General features: G+C 40.8%; 1 protein-coding gene across 1 annotated transcript in view; it reads left to right on the top strand.

Moving 5' to 3' along the window:
* Positions 1-13,850, top strand: part of ptk7b (protein tyrosine kinase 7b) — a 119,105-nt gene that overhangs the window by 103,388 nt on the left and 1,867 nt on the right. Inside the window, exons 7-19 of the mRNA XM_036574598.1 lie at positions 977-1,243; positions 1,463-1,599; positions 2,077-2,212; positions 2,526-2,645; positions 2,919-3,068; positions 3,388-3,532; positions 5,514-5,641; positions 7,765-7,965; positions 10,214-10,369; positions 10,514-10,746; positions 11,905-11,985; positions 12,121-12,272; positions 13,344-13,522. Coding sequence (XP_036430491.1) covers positions 977-1,243; positions 1,463-1,599; positions 2,077-2,212; positions 2,526-2,645; positions 2,919-3,068; positions 3,388-3,532; positions 5,514-5,641; positions 7,765-7,965; positions 10,214-10,369; positions 10,514-10,746; positions 11,905-11,985; positions 12,121-12,272; positions 13,344-13,522 — 2,085 coding nt within the window. The remainder of the gene's footprint in view (positions 1-976; positions 1,244-1,462; positions 1,600-2,076; positions 2,213-2,525; positions 2,646-2,918; positions 3,069-3,387; positions 3,533-5,513; positions 5,642-7,764; positions 7,966-10,213; positions 10,370-10,513; positions 10,747-11,904; positions 11,986-12,120; positions 12,273-13,343; positions 13,523-13,850) is intronic.

Below are 13,850 nucleotides of genomic sequence, written 5' to 3'. Positions count from 1 at the left end.
TCCAATATGTCACCACAATGAAAAGTTTTTAATATTATTTATTTATTCATTTATTTTGGCCCAGAAGTGCCAGTAATTGCACAAAAAACAAACCCAGAAAACGCTATGCGTCTGCCCTTTTTTTCACTACGATTTTCATCTCAGTCATGAACAGCTGAAGAGCTGTCAGCTCATCCCACCTCCAGATCAGTATGTCTTTGAGATGAAGTCTTATGCTACAAGTTTATTTGTTATATCAGTGCTGGATTTTTGTGCTGTTTATTGCTTTAAAGAGAATTCCAGAATCTTTCAACCTAAATTATATCTGCCACATCAGTAGCACACGGTTGACATGTACTTAGTAAAAGAAAAGAAATTCATCAAAATTATTGTCTGTGGTAATCGACCAGATGCTACAGATGTGGCAGATTTGAGATTAGGTTGAGAAACACTAGAGTATTCCTTTAAACTTACAAACTTCAGGCAGTGCTGAACATGAGTTGGGATTTTCTGGCAAAAACAATCCGATTTTTTTATTGCCTGTTTACACACAGCATCCTGCTAACAGAGCTCTGCCACATTTACTGACTCTGTAAGTGCTCCCTGAACATGTTAGTGCAGTAAGCCCACCACTAACAGGCTGAAGAGTGCACTTCATGAGAAGTCTGTAGTGCCCACTCAGAGCCATTTAAACTGCACTAATTTACCTAATCCCTGTCTAATCTTTCTGTTTGTCAAATTGAATTATTCCATACCAGAATTAATAACGTATTTAGGGGTGACATTTTGCAACTACAGTTTTATATATATATATATATATATATATATATATATATATATATATATATATATATATATATACAAAGCATTGTTTGTAAATCTGCTTTGGTGGGTTGAAGTGCCATCACATGTCTGTATCCTTGCTTCTCTTTTGATTTTTCACTCTTTTCCTATCTTTCTTCCACCCTTTCTCCTCCTTCTTTCTGTCCTCCTGTAGAGATAGAAGAGATGGGGGGCAGGCTATCCAAGTTTTTCTCTCCTAACCGTGTGGAGAGGGTGACATGTGAGCCGCCGCGGGGCCGTCCATTGCCAGAGGTGTGGTGGGAGTCGGGAGGTGAGAGAGTGCCCTCTGAGGGACGAGTGCATCAGCAGGGTCTGGACCTGATCTTTAACCCCACTGAAGGTGGAGACTCGGGTGCATACACCTGTGTGGCCCAAAACAAGGCAGGTCAGAGAAAGCAGGAAGTCACCGTGATTGTGGCTGGTGAGTACAAACTATTATCACTCGATTTTCCACTTTGATAATGACACAAGTATTTCTATGATTACATAGACCTTTTTCCATAATCAGTGACGTTGACAGTTAATCACCTGTATTGACTGATCACTGCAGCAACTAACCTCATAATGCTAGGCGTAATTGCGGTTTGTACTGCCATGAAACCAATAAAAATAATAAACATACAACCCTTCTTTCTCTAAGGTCCCCCAGAGTGGACCAATAGGCCTCAGAACACTTCCATGGAGGAGGGGCAGCCAGGGTACCTTCACTGCCACGTCCAAACCACGCCTTCAGCCCATGTCACTTGGTACAGGAACCTGCAGGAGATCAGTGAGGAGGTCAGGATCCTCATCTGAAGGAAAATTCCATGTCATATTAAATATGTTAAACATAAAATGTTTAAACATAACAGTGCCATAAACACATCATGGCAGATGTCATAGGCTGTCATGAGTTGCCATGATAACAGAGTCATGTTACCACTGGTGGTAACTAATTGCCAGAGCAGATAATAATGACTGATGTCATGACAATTTATGTCACATGCTGATTTGTGCCGTGTTCTCTGGTGAGCCGTCATGACTTCAAACATTGACATATGGCTTGACGTTTGCTGGTAATGGTAGCATGGCACTGATATTACTGGACATAATCTGTGATGACAGAATATAATATGTGCCATGACATGTTTATGCAATGGTTATGTCAGCTTAATACATCAGGATTCAGATAGGTGTTACCAGTAGTAGCAGTTGATATTTTGGATATTAGTATTGTTAATAGTAGTAATAATCATCTATCTGATCTGTCTGCAGGACTTTCGATTTAAGGTGTTTCCTAATGGGACTCTGAGGATAAACAGTGTGGAGGTGTATGATGGAGTGGTCTATAGCTGCCAGTGCAAGACTGTGGGAGGTGTCCTGACTGGGCAGGCCAGGGTCTCCGTACTAGGTAAACGAGTACTCTGGTTGATGCAGGGTACAGACATGAAATGTCTGCTGTTAATAGCAGCCCAATACACAGTATTATCCTATTATCACTTTACTTTTGTGGAGACATGACCTTCTCATTTCATATTCCAGATATTTGACATCCGGGTGTTGTTTCTGTGTCTGACTTCTTCTCATGGCACTCTGTGAAAATGCTCTCTGTTATTCTCTAATCCAGAAGTTTCTGTATAAACGATTTCTTCAAACACGTTTATGTATATATATGCGTATGTACTGTAAATGTGTGTGATGTGCTCTTTGTTTGTGTGTTTCAGAGAAGCTGAAGTTCACCCCTACTCCCCAGTCTTCTCAGTGTCTGCAGCTTCACAAAAAAGCCAGTGTCCAGTGTTCTGCTAAGGGCCGAGAGACTCCCACTATACGCTGGACCAAAGCAGGTGAGAGACACATGGGTGGTGCTGATTGGTTATGCCTGTTCCGTGCAAATGAAGAAGCTAATAAATCCTGCATTGTTACAAATTCAGAAGAAAATAATAATGATAAAACATGCCTCGTCATCACTTGTGCAGGTTTTACAGTGTCTTGGAAGTTAAGGTTGAATGTAATTCTGCTCCTCTCTCTCTCTCTCTCTCTCTCTCTCTCTCTCTCGCTCTCTCTCTCTCGCTCTCTCTCGCTCTCGCTCTCTCTCTCTCTCTCTCTTTTTTCTGTAGATGGCAGTGCTGTTCCCTCTCATGTGAATCAGGTGAATGGGGCTTTGCACTTTGATAAGGTGGTGCGGAGTGATGCAGGGAATTACACCTGTGTGGCCAATAACAGCATGCAGGGAGAAATCAAAGCCTACGTCTCCCTCACTGTAGGAGGTGAGTTTTGCTATTGTGTATATTTGTGGAGATGCCACTTACAGAAATGGAAGGCTTGCCCTCTAATGTAATTAGCATTGCTAACCTTCTTAGTGGTTATCAAAGAACAAGTATTAGAATTATTTTGTCCTCTGTAATACTTTCATTACTCACACTAAAGCCATGGTGATTGAAGAAAGCCACTCTAGCTGAAAGGCAAGAGAAGTCCTATAGTAATGACTCAGCTCTCTGTCGCATGTAATGCAAGCATCTTTAAATAATTTTCTCTGTGTTGCATAATAGTTATTTTCTATGATTAATGTTATTATTATCCCCCCAGTCTATATAGAGTTTAAGCTGGAACCAGAATACACCACAGTATACCAGGGCCACACAGCCATGCTGCACTGCCAGGCTACAGGAGAACCCCAGCCCTACATCCAGTGGATGGTCAAAGACAAGGTCCTTCCTGTCAGCTCCGGCAGGTCTGTCCCACTCTCTTTTACATTTTATTTTATTCTCTTATTGCTCTCTCTGTGCTGGGCCAGCGCATTCATGTAAGTAAACCAGGCAATTGCCTATAGCCACACTTAAGCAAGGACAGCCAAATGTACCAAATTATTCTCATCTCATCATTGCAGAATACAAACCCAATTCCCAAAAAAGTTGGGACAGTAGGTCCCATACAGTAGGTAGATATCTAATGTTTTATCTTACCAACTTCATTGTTGTTTGGGAATATGCGCTCATTCTGAAATTGCTAGGTGCTAGATTGGCATGCCCACAGTCCATTACTATCTCCCAGTGAGAACTTGTGTCTGATTAAGCTCAAAATACAACAACAAAGACCCTCTGTGGTTGCAGAGAACAATGGCAAAAAAATACACTTTTAAAACTGGATCAGTTTGTGTCTTCAGTCCCCAAACTATTATTAAGTGTTGTTAAAAAGAAAGGTGATGTAACATAGTTGTAAACATGCTCCTGTCCCAGCTTGCACGTTTATTTCTTTTCTCAGACTGTTTCAACTTTTTTTGGAATAGAATTCGTACATATTTTTTTCCAAATTCTCTGTGAATGTACTCTGTGAGCCCAATGATTGGCTGAGAAATGTGTCAGGCGCTGTTCAGGCCGCCTCTGCTCCTGCTCCCACCCTTCACTAAAACCCGCCCCAAACACCCACCGATTGTCTGATCGTAGCTGAGCAGCTTTAAATAGGCATTGGCACCTCTGACAAGCTTTCAGAACTTTACAGTTTACTGTAGCATTGTATGCAGGGACGCTTCTGAGGGGGTAAATCTGATACCTGATATTTGAAAAGTTGGGAGGGAGGAGTGAAATTTTATCCATTTCCTAAACCAAAGACACAAGAGGTGAGGTGTAGGATGTGGATTAAACAGTGTGGAGGACTGCATCAGCGGTTAAACCTGTGAAGAAAATCACATGCAACACATCTGCTCCAAGGTACTTGGCTAAGTTAGCTAACTTTCTTTTCCAGCTCACTGGTTTGAGTGTTATGTAGCTAAAACAAATAATGAAATGAAATTAACATGAAGCTATTGGTAGAAAACATGACACAACAGGCAGTGTCCCTGTAGCATTATTCAGCCTTCTCTTGAATAAATCCTGCTTCTTCCTGTACGTTTCAAGAGGAGGAGGGTGACATGAGCACAAAATGCCAGCGAGCTTTAGAGGGAAATTGAGAACAGTGAAAGCTGTTTCAGAGCTATCTTAAGTAACATTGGAAGTGTTTAACAATGTTTAAGGGGAAACATTAAATGTTATCCTGTATATAATCATGCGTTTACGTACCCTACAGTACAGGCACAGTGCTGCTCTTTTATTTCGATTTTAATGTACCTTGCATTTTTTTCGCCTTCTATCTATTCATCTTTTTAGCACTATTAGGTTGTCAAGAGAACCTGTTCTCCATGTATTGCTCCAAATGGTCCACCATTGTTATTGAAAGATAGTCAGATGCTTTCATTGTCTTTTTTATCATATTGAGATCAGATAAACAGTCAGAGAATTTAACAGCCTGAATAGCTAATGTACCTACAGTTGTAGCATTGGTATAAAGTAGTCTTATTAGAGAGATTATACAGTCTTGTTTGGGGTCTTTTTTGCCTATTTAATGAGTGTTCAGTGTGAGTATGCTAGAACTATAGTATTTAATTTGTGTGTGTGTGTTGGACAGTGGCTTTTGTGTGGTGCTGGCTACTGGTTGTGACGCAAATCTGTACTGGGTTGCCTCAGTTTTGCTTTGCCTAGAGTGCCATAAAGGCATGCGATGGTGATAGCCCTGTCGCTGTGGTCAATATCATGCTGTTCTCTACTTGATTTTTAAGTATTAATACTGACCAAAGCAAAGTATCTCCAGTCCTGAGGCAGTTTCTTAGCTTTCCTACTCTTAGAGACCAAATTCATTCATTACCAAGCCCTTCATGAACTTCTTTCTCTCTCCCTCAGGTTCCAAAAGATGCCCAATGGTTCTCTAGTTATCAGTGATGTCACTACTGATGACACAGGGAAGTACACATGTATTGCTGGCAACAGCTGCAGTATCAGAGACAGTGTGGCACAACTCTATGTTGTGGGTAAGTGTGTATTAATGCACACATGCAGACACAAACCCTTCTTCTTACTTTACATTTATCTTTATTTTTTATTTTTTATTTGTCACTTTATTTTGTTCATTGTGTAACAGTGGACCCCTTAAGACTAGCCTACTAAAGCAGTAACTTGAAAGCAACTTAAGGTGCACTAAATATACGCATCATATGACCATTCAGTCCCTTCAGTCCAGGACACGCACTTCAGACTCCTGACAAAGCCTCAAACCAACGTTCCCAGTCTCTTTCACCTGACCCTGCCTCACCTAACTCCTTGACTCATTCAAGTGACTTTAACTTAATCAAGCTGAATTTAGCAAATGAAATTAAACACAGTGCAGCCGTTCTGTGGAGTCATGTGACCTCCTAACTTGAAAAGGCTTTTTGTGGATTCCTTCACATCACAGGACTCCAATCACAATCAGACGGGCTGCCAGCATCACTCTGGAAAACAGAGGTGTCTTTTGGCAAAGCTTTTGGTTCTCTCTAATAGCATTTGGGACTGATTTTTAGTTACAGTGAACTGTGTTCCCTTTAGACTGAATACAGCTGAATCACTCCCACATCGTTCGCCTGCTGAGCCTCTGCAGAAACACAGAACCCACTGCATTATTCTGGCATATGTAGACCTGGAAAAATCATGTCCTACTTCTAATTACATGTGACATTAAATGGTCAAAGCTTACGTTTTTGTCCATAAGGTCAGCTTATAACATTTGTGCGGTTGAGTGATTTTAATTACCAAAATGTCATCATTTATTTCTCCAAATCTATTTCAAAATGCAAAATTATTTTTTTTTTTGTAATATATTTATTTTAATTTATTCCAGTGACATATGGTGTTTTTACTATACACATATTGGCAAGATAATTGGTTTTAAAAATGGTGCTTAGGTGCCTAAGACTTTTGCACAGTGCTGTATGTAAACAAGTATTGTTTCTTTCTGACATCCAAAAAAGGGAATCGAAATGGGCTGTTTTGAAACTTTAACAATGGTTACATACTTTATCAAAGTTTTCTACTTAAAAAAAACTTTTAGCACTTTTGAGAGGGACATAGTGAGAAAAACAAATTAACCAAAAGCTCGACTAAACAGGTAAGTTTTTAGCCTAGACTTAAAGATGGAGGCTGTGTCTGAGTCCTGAACACAGACTGGTAGGTTATTCCAAAGCTGGGGGGCTTTGTATGAAAAGGCTCTTCCCCCTGACGTAACTTTATTTATTCTGGGTACTAATAATGAGCCCGCACCTTGTGATCTAAGTGGGCGTGTCGGTTGATAATAGGAAATAAGGTCACTGAGGTACTGAGGAGCAAGGCCATTCAAAGCTTTATACGTCAGCAGAAGACTCTTGTACTCAATACGGAATTTAACTGGCTACCAATGTAAGGTACACAAAATTGGGCTAATGTGGTCGAATTTCCTGGTTTTGCTGAGAACTCTGGCTGCAGCGTTCTGGACTAACTGAAGCTTGTTAAGGTTTTGGCTGGAACAGCCAGAAAGCAGAGCGTTACAGTAATCTAACCTGGACGTGATGAAGGCGTGAACTAACGTTTCTGCATCCTGTAGCGACAGTGCATTTCTTAATTTAGCGATGTTACGCAGGTGGAGGAAAGCTATTCTGGTAATATTGGTAATATGCTCATCGAAGGCCAGACTGGGATCAATCGTGACACCAAGACTTTTTACAGATGTGCCTGGTGCAATTGAGAAACTATCGAGATTAAGAGTAAACGTAGGTTCGGTTTTGTCCGAATTTAGTAAAAGGAAGTTGCTTGACATCCATTCTTGACATCCATCCATTGTTAATTCTTAAAAGTCACAGTTATCACCAGCTATAACAAAGCATTGTGTAATTTAGTACGAACTATTTCTTACTTGATGATAATATAGCAAAACAGCAGCAATACCTCCTCACTCCTCACAAGGCTTTACTTCTCAAGTTGCATCAGGTATGTGAGGGCAGGTAAAACACAAAGCTGGGCGTTATTGTAGCTTTGTAGGATTTGAGTTTAAGGACCCTGGTGTCGTATCTTTTCACTGAGAATATTGGAAAAATCTCTGCAGTTACACACTGAAGTACTCTTCTTTGCTTCTGCTCCTGCACAGAGAGGCCAAAGCGCACCAACGATGAAGACGAGGGGAAGACGCCATACAAGATGATCCAGACCATCGGCCTGTCTGTGGGGGCAGCCGTCGCTTACATCATCGCCGTGCTGGGCCTTATGTTTTACTGCAAGCAGAGACGCAATGCCAAAAGACTGCAGAAGGGACAGGACGGGGAGGAGCCGGAGATGGAGTGCCTTAATGGTGTGTGTGTGAGAGTGAGGGATGTGTGTGAAGTGGGAATGTAGGAGATGAGATGTAGCACAGGTGCTACCCAAGCTTCTAGAGATCTGCTGTCCTGCAGGGCTCAGTTCTAGTCTAATTTAATACATCTGATTTTAATACACAGATGTTTAAGACCTCCAGGAAACATCTGATGAAAAGCAACATTATCTAATCAGTGAAATTCTCTCAGTGTTTTAATAGCAGATTGCTCCACTTGGAGTCTTAGCATGTTTAAACATGTGACCTGCTGCCATCTAGTGGTTGCATAATGGCAGAACAGCCAAAATCATTCACAAGCTGTGATCAACACTAATTAAGAGCATTTATGCTTTTGCTCTTGGCAAGAGGTTGTGAGAGCTTTTTGCTTCCATTTGGCAGGATTAAGACCTTTGGGCAGCTACACTGCAGCGACTTTTATTAGGAGGATGTACATAAAATCTAGCTATCTGGCTTTTTAGCAGCATTTATTCTCCTAATCCTTACATAATGACCACTTTGTTGCCTTTAATTAGAAGTGGAGTTGTCACTAAGCAGAGATCTGGAGAGAGATATTCAAGGGCATCTCCAAGCCCAGGATTAAAGACAAGAAGCGAGATGGTCTATTCAAAGACATTAAGCTTCTGAAAGCTGGTTTGCGTTTCTAATTTGATTTAGCAGTGCAATAAACAGTACATATTGAGAACGCTGTAGAATTTTTTTACATCCCCTCTTTCTCATAAGAACCAGCACCAGCAGGCCAGCCTTGCATCTGTAGCATTGATCTTTATTTCTTCATTGTGCGTACGCTTCACAGACGCCATGCTGACCCCTGATGTAGAAAATGGTCGTGCTTGTATAGGCTGGCTCAGGCACATTATTGCCTGGAACATTGCCAAATTAGGTACAGAAGCAACACCTGTTCCTAACCTGTACATAGAAAGCCTGGACTAACTGTTCACAATGTCTTCCCATTGTCCTCTCAGGTACAGCTCACATAAAACAATCACAGATCACGTACATATTAAAACACATAATACTGAACATAATATTACACATAAAACATAATACATAATACAGCAGATCCTTCAAACCCCTATGCCATTGATACACAGGTAGGCAGTCATACTGATATAGCTAGTAATGTTTTATGCACTTTACTCCATCTGCCTACATGCCCAGAAACAATGTAGGTGATACAAACTAGTTATCCTTTTTAAGGCTGAGGCAGAACTGCAGCTATTCCTATCTTTTAATCTATCTTCTCTTTTAATGACATGATTTCTAATATAAAGAATTGCATTTTGTTTACTGGATTATTCTACCTCGCTGTTCACTACCTTACCCAAAAAGAGTACAGACAAATTGGTGTTTGTACCAAATTCAGGGGCAAGAATTTTTACACACCTTGTTGCACCATGTTTTATGTCAGATTGTGCTACTGAACATGCTCCACAATGATGTCTGAGATCATCAAACATAGGATTACTTTCTGTTCCAAGAGCAAAAATGCACAAGAAGTGGTGAGGCTGCTTTTAGCATATACGCTCCCCATCTGTGAAACTTTGTCCCATAAGACATACAGCAAGCATCCTCATTTAGCACTTTTAACTGTAGCTTTTTTCTGAGCTCCAATTCCTTATTTTATGTGTTTTGTATTGTTTGTATATAAATTATTTTCAATATTTTACTTTTTTTTCTTTGCTTCCTTTTTTTATTGCTTCTCATTCTTAGTCGCATTCTGTTTATTCTCTTATGTTGGTGCATACGATTACACCCCTTAGTCACCTTTTATCATTACCCCTACGAAACAAATGAATAATAAGCCATTATCAGTCTGAATTCTGTTCTGAATGTGTGTGCAAGCTCGCTCAGAAACTATCACACTGCATCCAACAATAAGGGCAGCATCTCGCTTCTTTTATACAGTGATAGAAAACAGGAACTCAGGGACACACTAAACACAATTTTTAATGAGGCAAAGCGGTGGTCAGTGGCCCTCCTCCTGGAGGTGTGCTTTCCTGCACAGTTTAGCTCCAGTTTAGGTATAACCTGCAGCCCCTCTCTCTTGCCTAACACCAATGCATCTGGTCCAGAAAAACACAGACGTGTGTAGAAATTAATTAGTTGGAGCAGGTGTGGCAAATGATGGTTGGAGCTAGACTCTACGAGAAGGTAGAGTAGGACAAGCGTTTTTGACCACTGAGGTAAAATAATGAAGTAACTTGTGTTTCTCTCTGTTGCCCGCTAGGAGAGGCTGTGCAGCAGAACGGTCAAACTACGGCTGAGATCCAGGAAGAAGTGGCCCTCACCAATCTGGGGACCATGGCAACCACTGAGAAACGGCACAGCAATACTGACAAGCTCCACTTTCCCAGAGCAGACTTGCAAACCATCACTACTCTGGGTAAAGTGTATCTCTAATACGCCCCAAACACATGCATGTGTACACTGGCTCCAGTCTTAGACTCACATAGTTGCACTACAGTTAAGCTAATCATTTCACCCGTCTGACTCTGTGTTTGACCTTTGCTGGTGTGTGCGTGTGCAGGTAAAGGGGAGTTTGGGGATGTGTTCTTGGCTAAAGCACGCGGGATTGAGGAGGGGGAGGAGGAAACGGTGGTGCTGGTGAAGAGTCTGCAGAGCAGAGATGAGCTCTCGCAGGCTGAGTTCAAGCGGCAAGTCGAAATGTTCAGCAAGCTCAGCCATCCCAACATTGTCCGCCTGCTCGGCCTGTGCAGAGACACTGAACCACACTACATCATTCTGGAATATGTGGACCTGGTAAAAAAAAACATTTCACCAAGACAATCCAATTAGAAATTTTCAAATACATTTTTTGTGTCATTTCTCTCTCTCTCTCTCTCTCTCTCTCTCCCTCTCCCTCTCCTCTCTCTCTCTCTCTCTCTCTCTCTCTCTCTCTATATATATATATATATATATATATATATATATATATACCTTTATAGTGAGTGACTGTGCATTATAAGCTTTTAATCATTGTAAATAATAAAAATTATCAAGTTATAATTAATAGTCAAGTTCTTTCATATTTATAGTAAGTTAAATTCCACAATGAGTGTGCAACCATTACTGAAACCTATTTATACCAGGGGGAATTTTCTCTTAGCTGGGGGCTTACTTTCTTTTGGCTTTCCTGTTAAAAATGGTCTTAAAGATTTCTTGTTTGTCATGTGACTTATTGGTTTTCCTCTTCCTTTAGCAGGGTAAATAGGTTATGCACACATTGTGACACAACAAGTGAATGGTTATTATTACATATTGCTATATATTACAGCAGCCCTAAAAAGTATTTGGACATTTGCGCCATACTTTTAAATGTGTTAAGTTCATTGTGTTAGGAAACAAAATGTCGAACCAAATGTCATTTATTTCAAACAGACCATTTCAACACTGTCATTTTCTAGTATTCTTTCAAAAGGCAGGTGGCATGCTGCAGATCATTATTGTATGTGCAAACCTCTTTGTGTTTGCATTAGCAAGAACACAATTAGTACTTTTAATTACACACGACATTAAAATGATTTCTTCTTTGCCACTTTCTATCTGCAGTGTATAGCAATTAGATCTCACTTACCCCTACATCACGTCAGTGAGCTATTGTTGGATACTGTTGGAGTCACTTGCCAAATTTTCTAAATTTGGGTGGATTCTGTTTGCAATATACAGGGACAAAGTCCGCTCAAGCCTGTCCAATTCTAGAGGTGGTTCACCAGATCTGATCAGATTTAGAGCTAGGATGAACACATTACTATCTCACTATGATATCCAGATAACGCTTATTTTAATATGGGGTCTTTTGTATAGGCGTGCATTCCAAATTTTTCCTTGGATCTCTGGTTAAAATATCGACAGTCAGTTAAAACTGATTGTAAAAATATTGTAATATGTATTGCATGTCTTTTTCTCTCTTTTTTTCAGGGCGATCTCAAGCAATTCTTGAGAATATCAAAAAGCAAAGATGAAAAACTCAAACCACAGCCCATCAGCACCAAAACAAAAGTAAGCACATTCTTTGCCTTTATTTCATAACAGCCAACATAAATGAAAACTGGTCATATTCAAGAGGTGGTATTCGGTCAGTGATTGGTCCTCTCACATCCCTCTTTCTGTCTCCATCCCTCTCTTGTTCTTCAGGTGTCCATCTGTGCGCAGGTAGCTGCGGGGATGGAGCACCTGTCTAACCAGCGCTTTGTGCACAAAGACCTGGCAGCACGGAACTGCCTAATCAGCGGCCAGAGACAAGTCAAAGTGTCTGCACTCGGCCTGAGCAAGGACGTCTATAACAGGTAACACAATAGGTACACCACAACACACATGCCCCCCCACACACAATAGGTACACCACATCACACATGACCACACACACAATAGGTACACCACAACACACATGCCCCCCCACACACAATAGGTACACCACAACACACATGACCACACACACATTAAGTACACCACATCACACACATACACACACACACACACACACACACACACACACTCACACATACATTAAGTACACCGCATTACACACACATACACACACACATTAAGTACATCACAACACATACACAGAATATGTACACTACAACACACACAGCAGGTATACCGCAGTCAACACCAGGAAAACAGTTTTACTGTGGCTTATTTTGTCTCTGCATTCTTTAAAAGTATATACAGTATCTTAGGCCATGTTTACACTTGGCAGATTTTGTTTGATTGAAACGAACAATGTTGCGGTTGCTCTGTTAGTGCGGTTAACTAAAATAAGTGAGAATGCTGCCATGGGACATTGAGTGCTCTGGTGTAGTTTGTTTGAAGTATGAAAAACAGCCCATTGGGAAAGTAATAGTAACATGGTAAAGTAACAGTATCACATGGCCACTAGTGGCTTATTGCAGCATGGTTCGGATAGTTTGTTGGGTCATTATCCCAGTTAATGTCACTAAATATGTGAATGTCATAAAGCGTCGTAAAGTCTGCCCACCACTTTTTACTTTTTTGGCCACATAACTTTTGTTTACATCTAACCATCAAAACAGAACTAAAATGCAACAGTGTATCAGTTTCAGCTTTGGTCTACACCAAGAGAACCGGACTACAAATGTAAATGCACCCTTATAGGTTGAAGAAAAGAGAAAGCTACGGAACAAGTGGATGTGGATAGATTAAACACAACCCAGTGTTGAGTGAAATGTACACCATGAGTGCCATCATGTGCTGAAATACTGAATTGCAACATTTGGCAATGAAGCAACAGTATGTTTTCTGTCATGTCTCTCTCTCTCTCTCTCTCTCTCTCTCTCTCTCTCTCTCTCTCGTCTCTCTCTCTCTCTCTCTCTCTCTCTCTCTCTCTGTGCACAGTGAGTATTACCACTACAGGCAGAAATGGATCCCATTGCGCTGGCTCCCCACTGAGTCTGTCGTTGATGACGACTTTTCCACCAAATCTGATGTGTGGGCTTTCGGTGTGCTGATGTGGGAAGTGTTCAGCCACGGAGAGCTGCCCTACTCAACACTCAGCCACGAGGAGGTGCTGGAAGGTGAGAACACACTCACATCTGGCTGTGTGTCAATGATGGAGCATAACTTTTACATGCTATGTTCACAATGTTCAGACCTCTTGAAGGTTATCAGTATTTTCTGGATTAGTGATGGCTGGTAGTCTAGTGGTAGGAGAAGTGAGGCAACAATCAGAAGGTTGTGAGTTTAAATCCCATGAGTGACAGGTAACTCCTGGCTCTTCCTTGGTTAATGACCAGTATTCTTTGAAAAAAAGCATCAATGAAGTATCACATTCAGCGTAACATATACTTAAAAATTATATTTCCATATTTATTCAAATCACTGTTTTATTGAGAACTAATAATA

The sequence above is a fragment of the Colossoma macropomum genome, unplaced genomic scaffold (assembly GCF_904425465.1).
Source record: "Colossoma macropomum unplaced genomic scaffold, Colossoma_macropomum, whole genome shotgun sequence".
In the NCBI taxonomy this organism is placed as follows: Eukaryota; Metazoa; Chordata; class Actinopteri; order Characiformes; family Serrasalmidae; genus Colossoma; species Colossoma macropomum.
The sequence above is the reverse complement of the archived record's forward strand: the minus strand, read 5'-3'. Positions and strand labels throughout refer to the sequence as shown.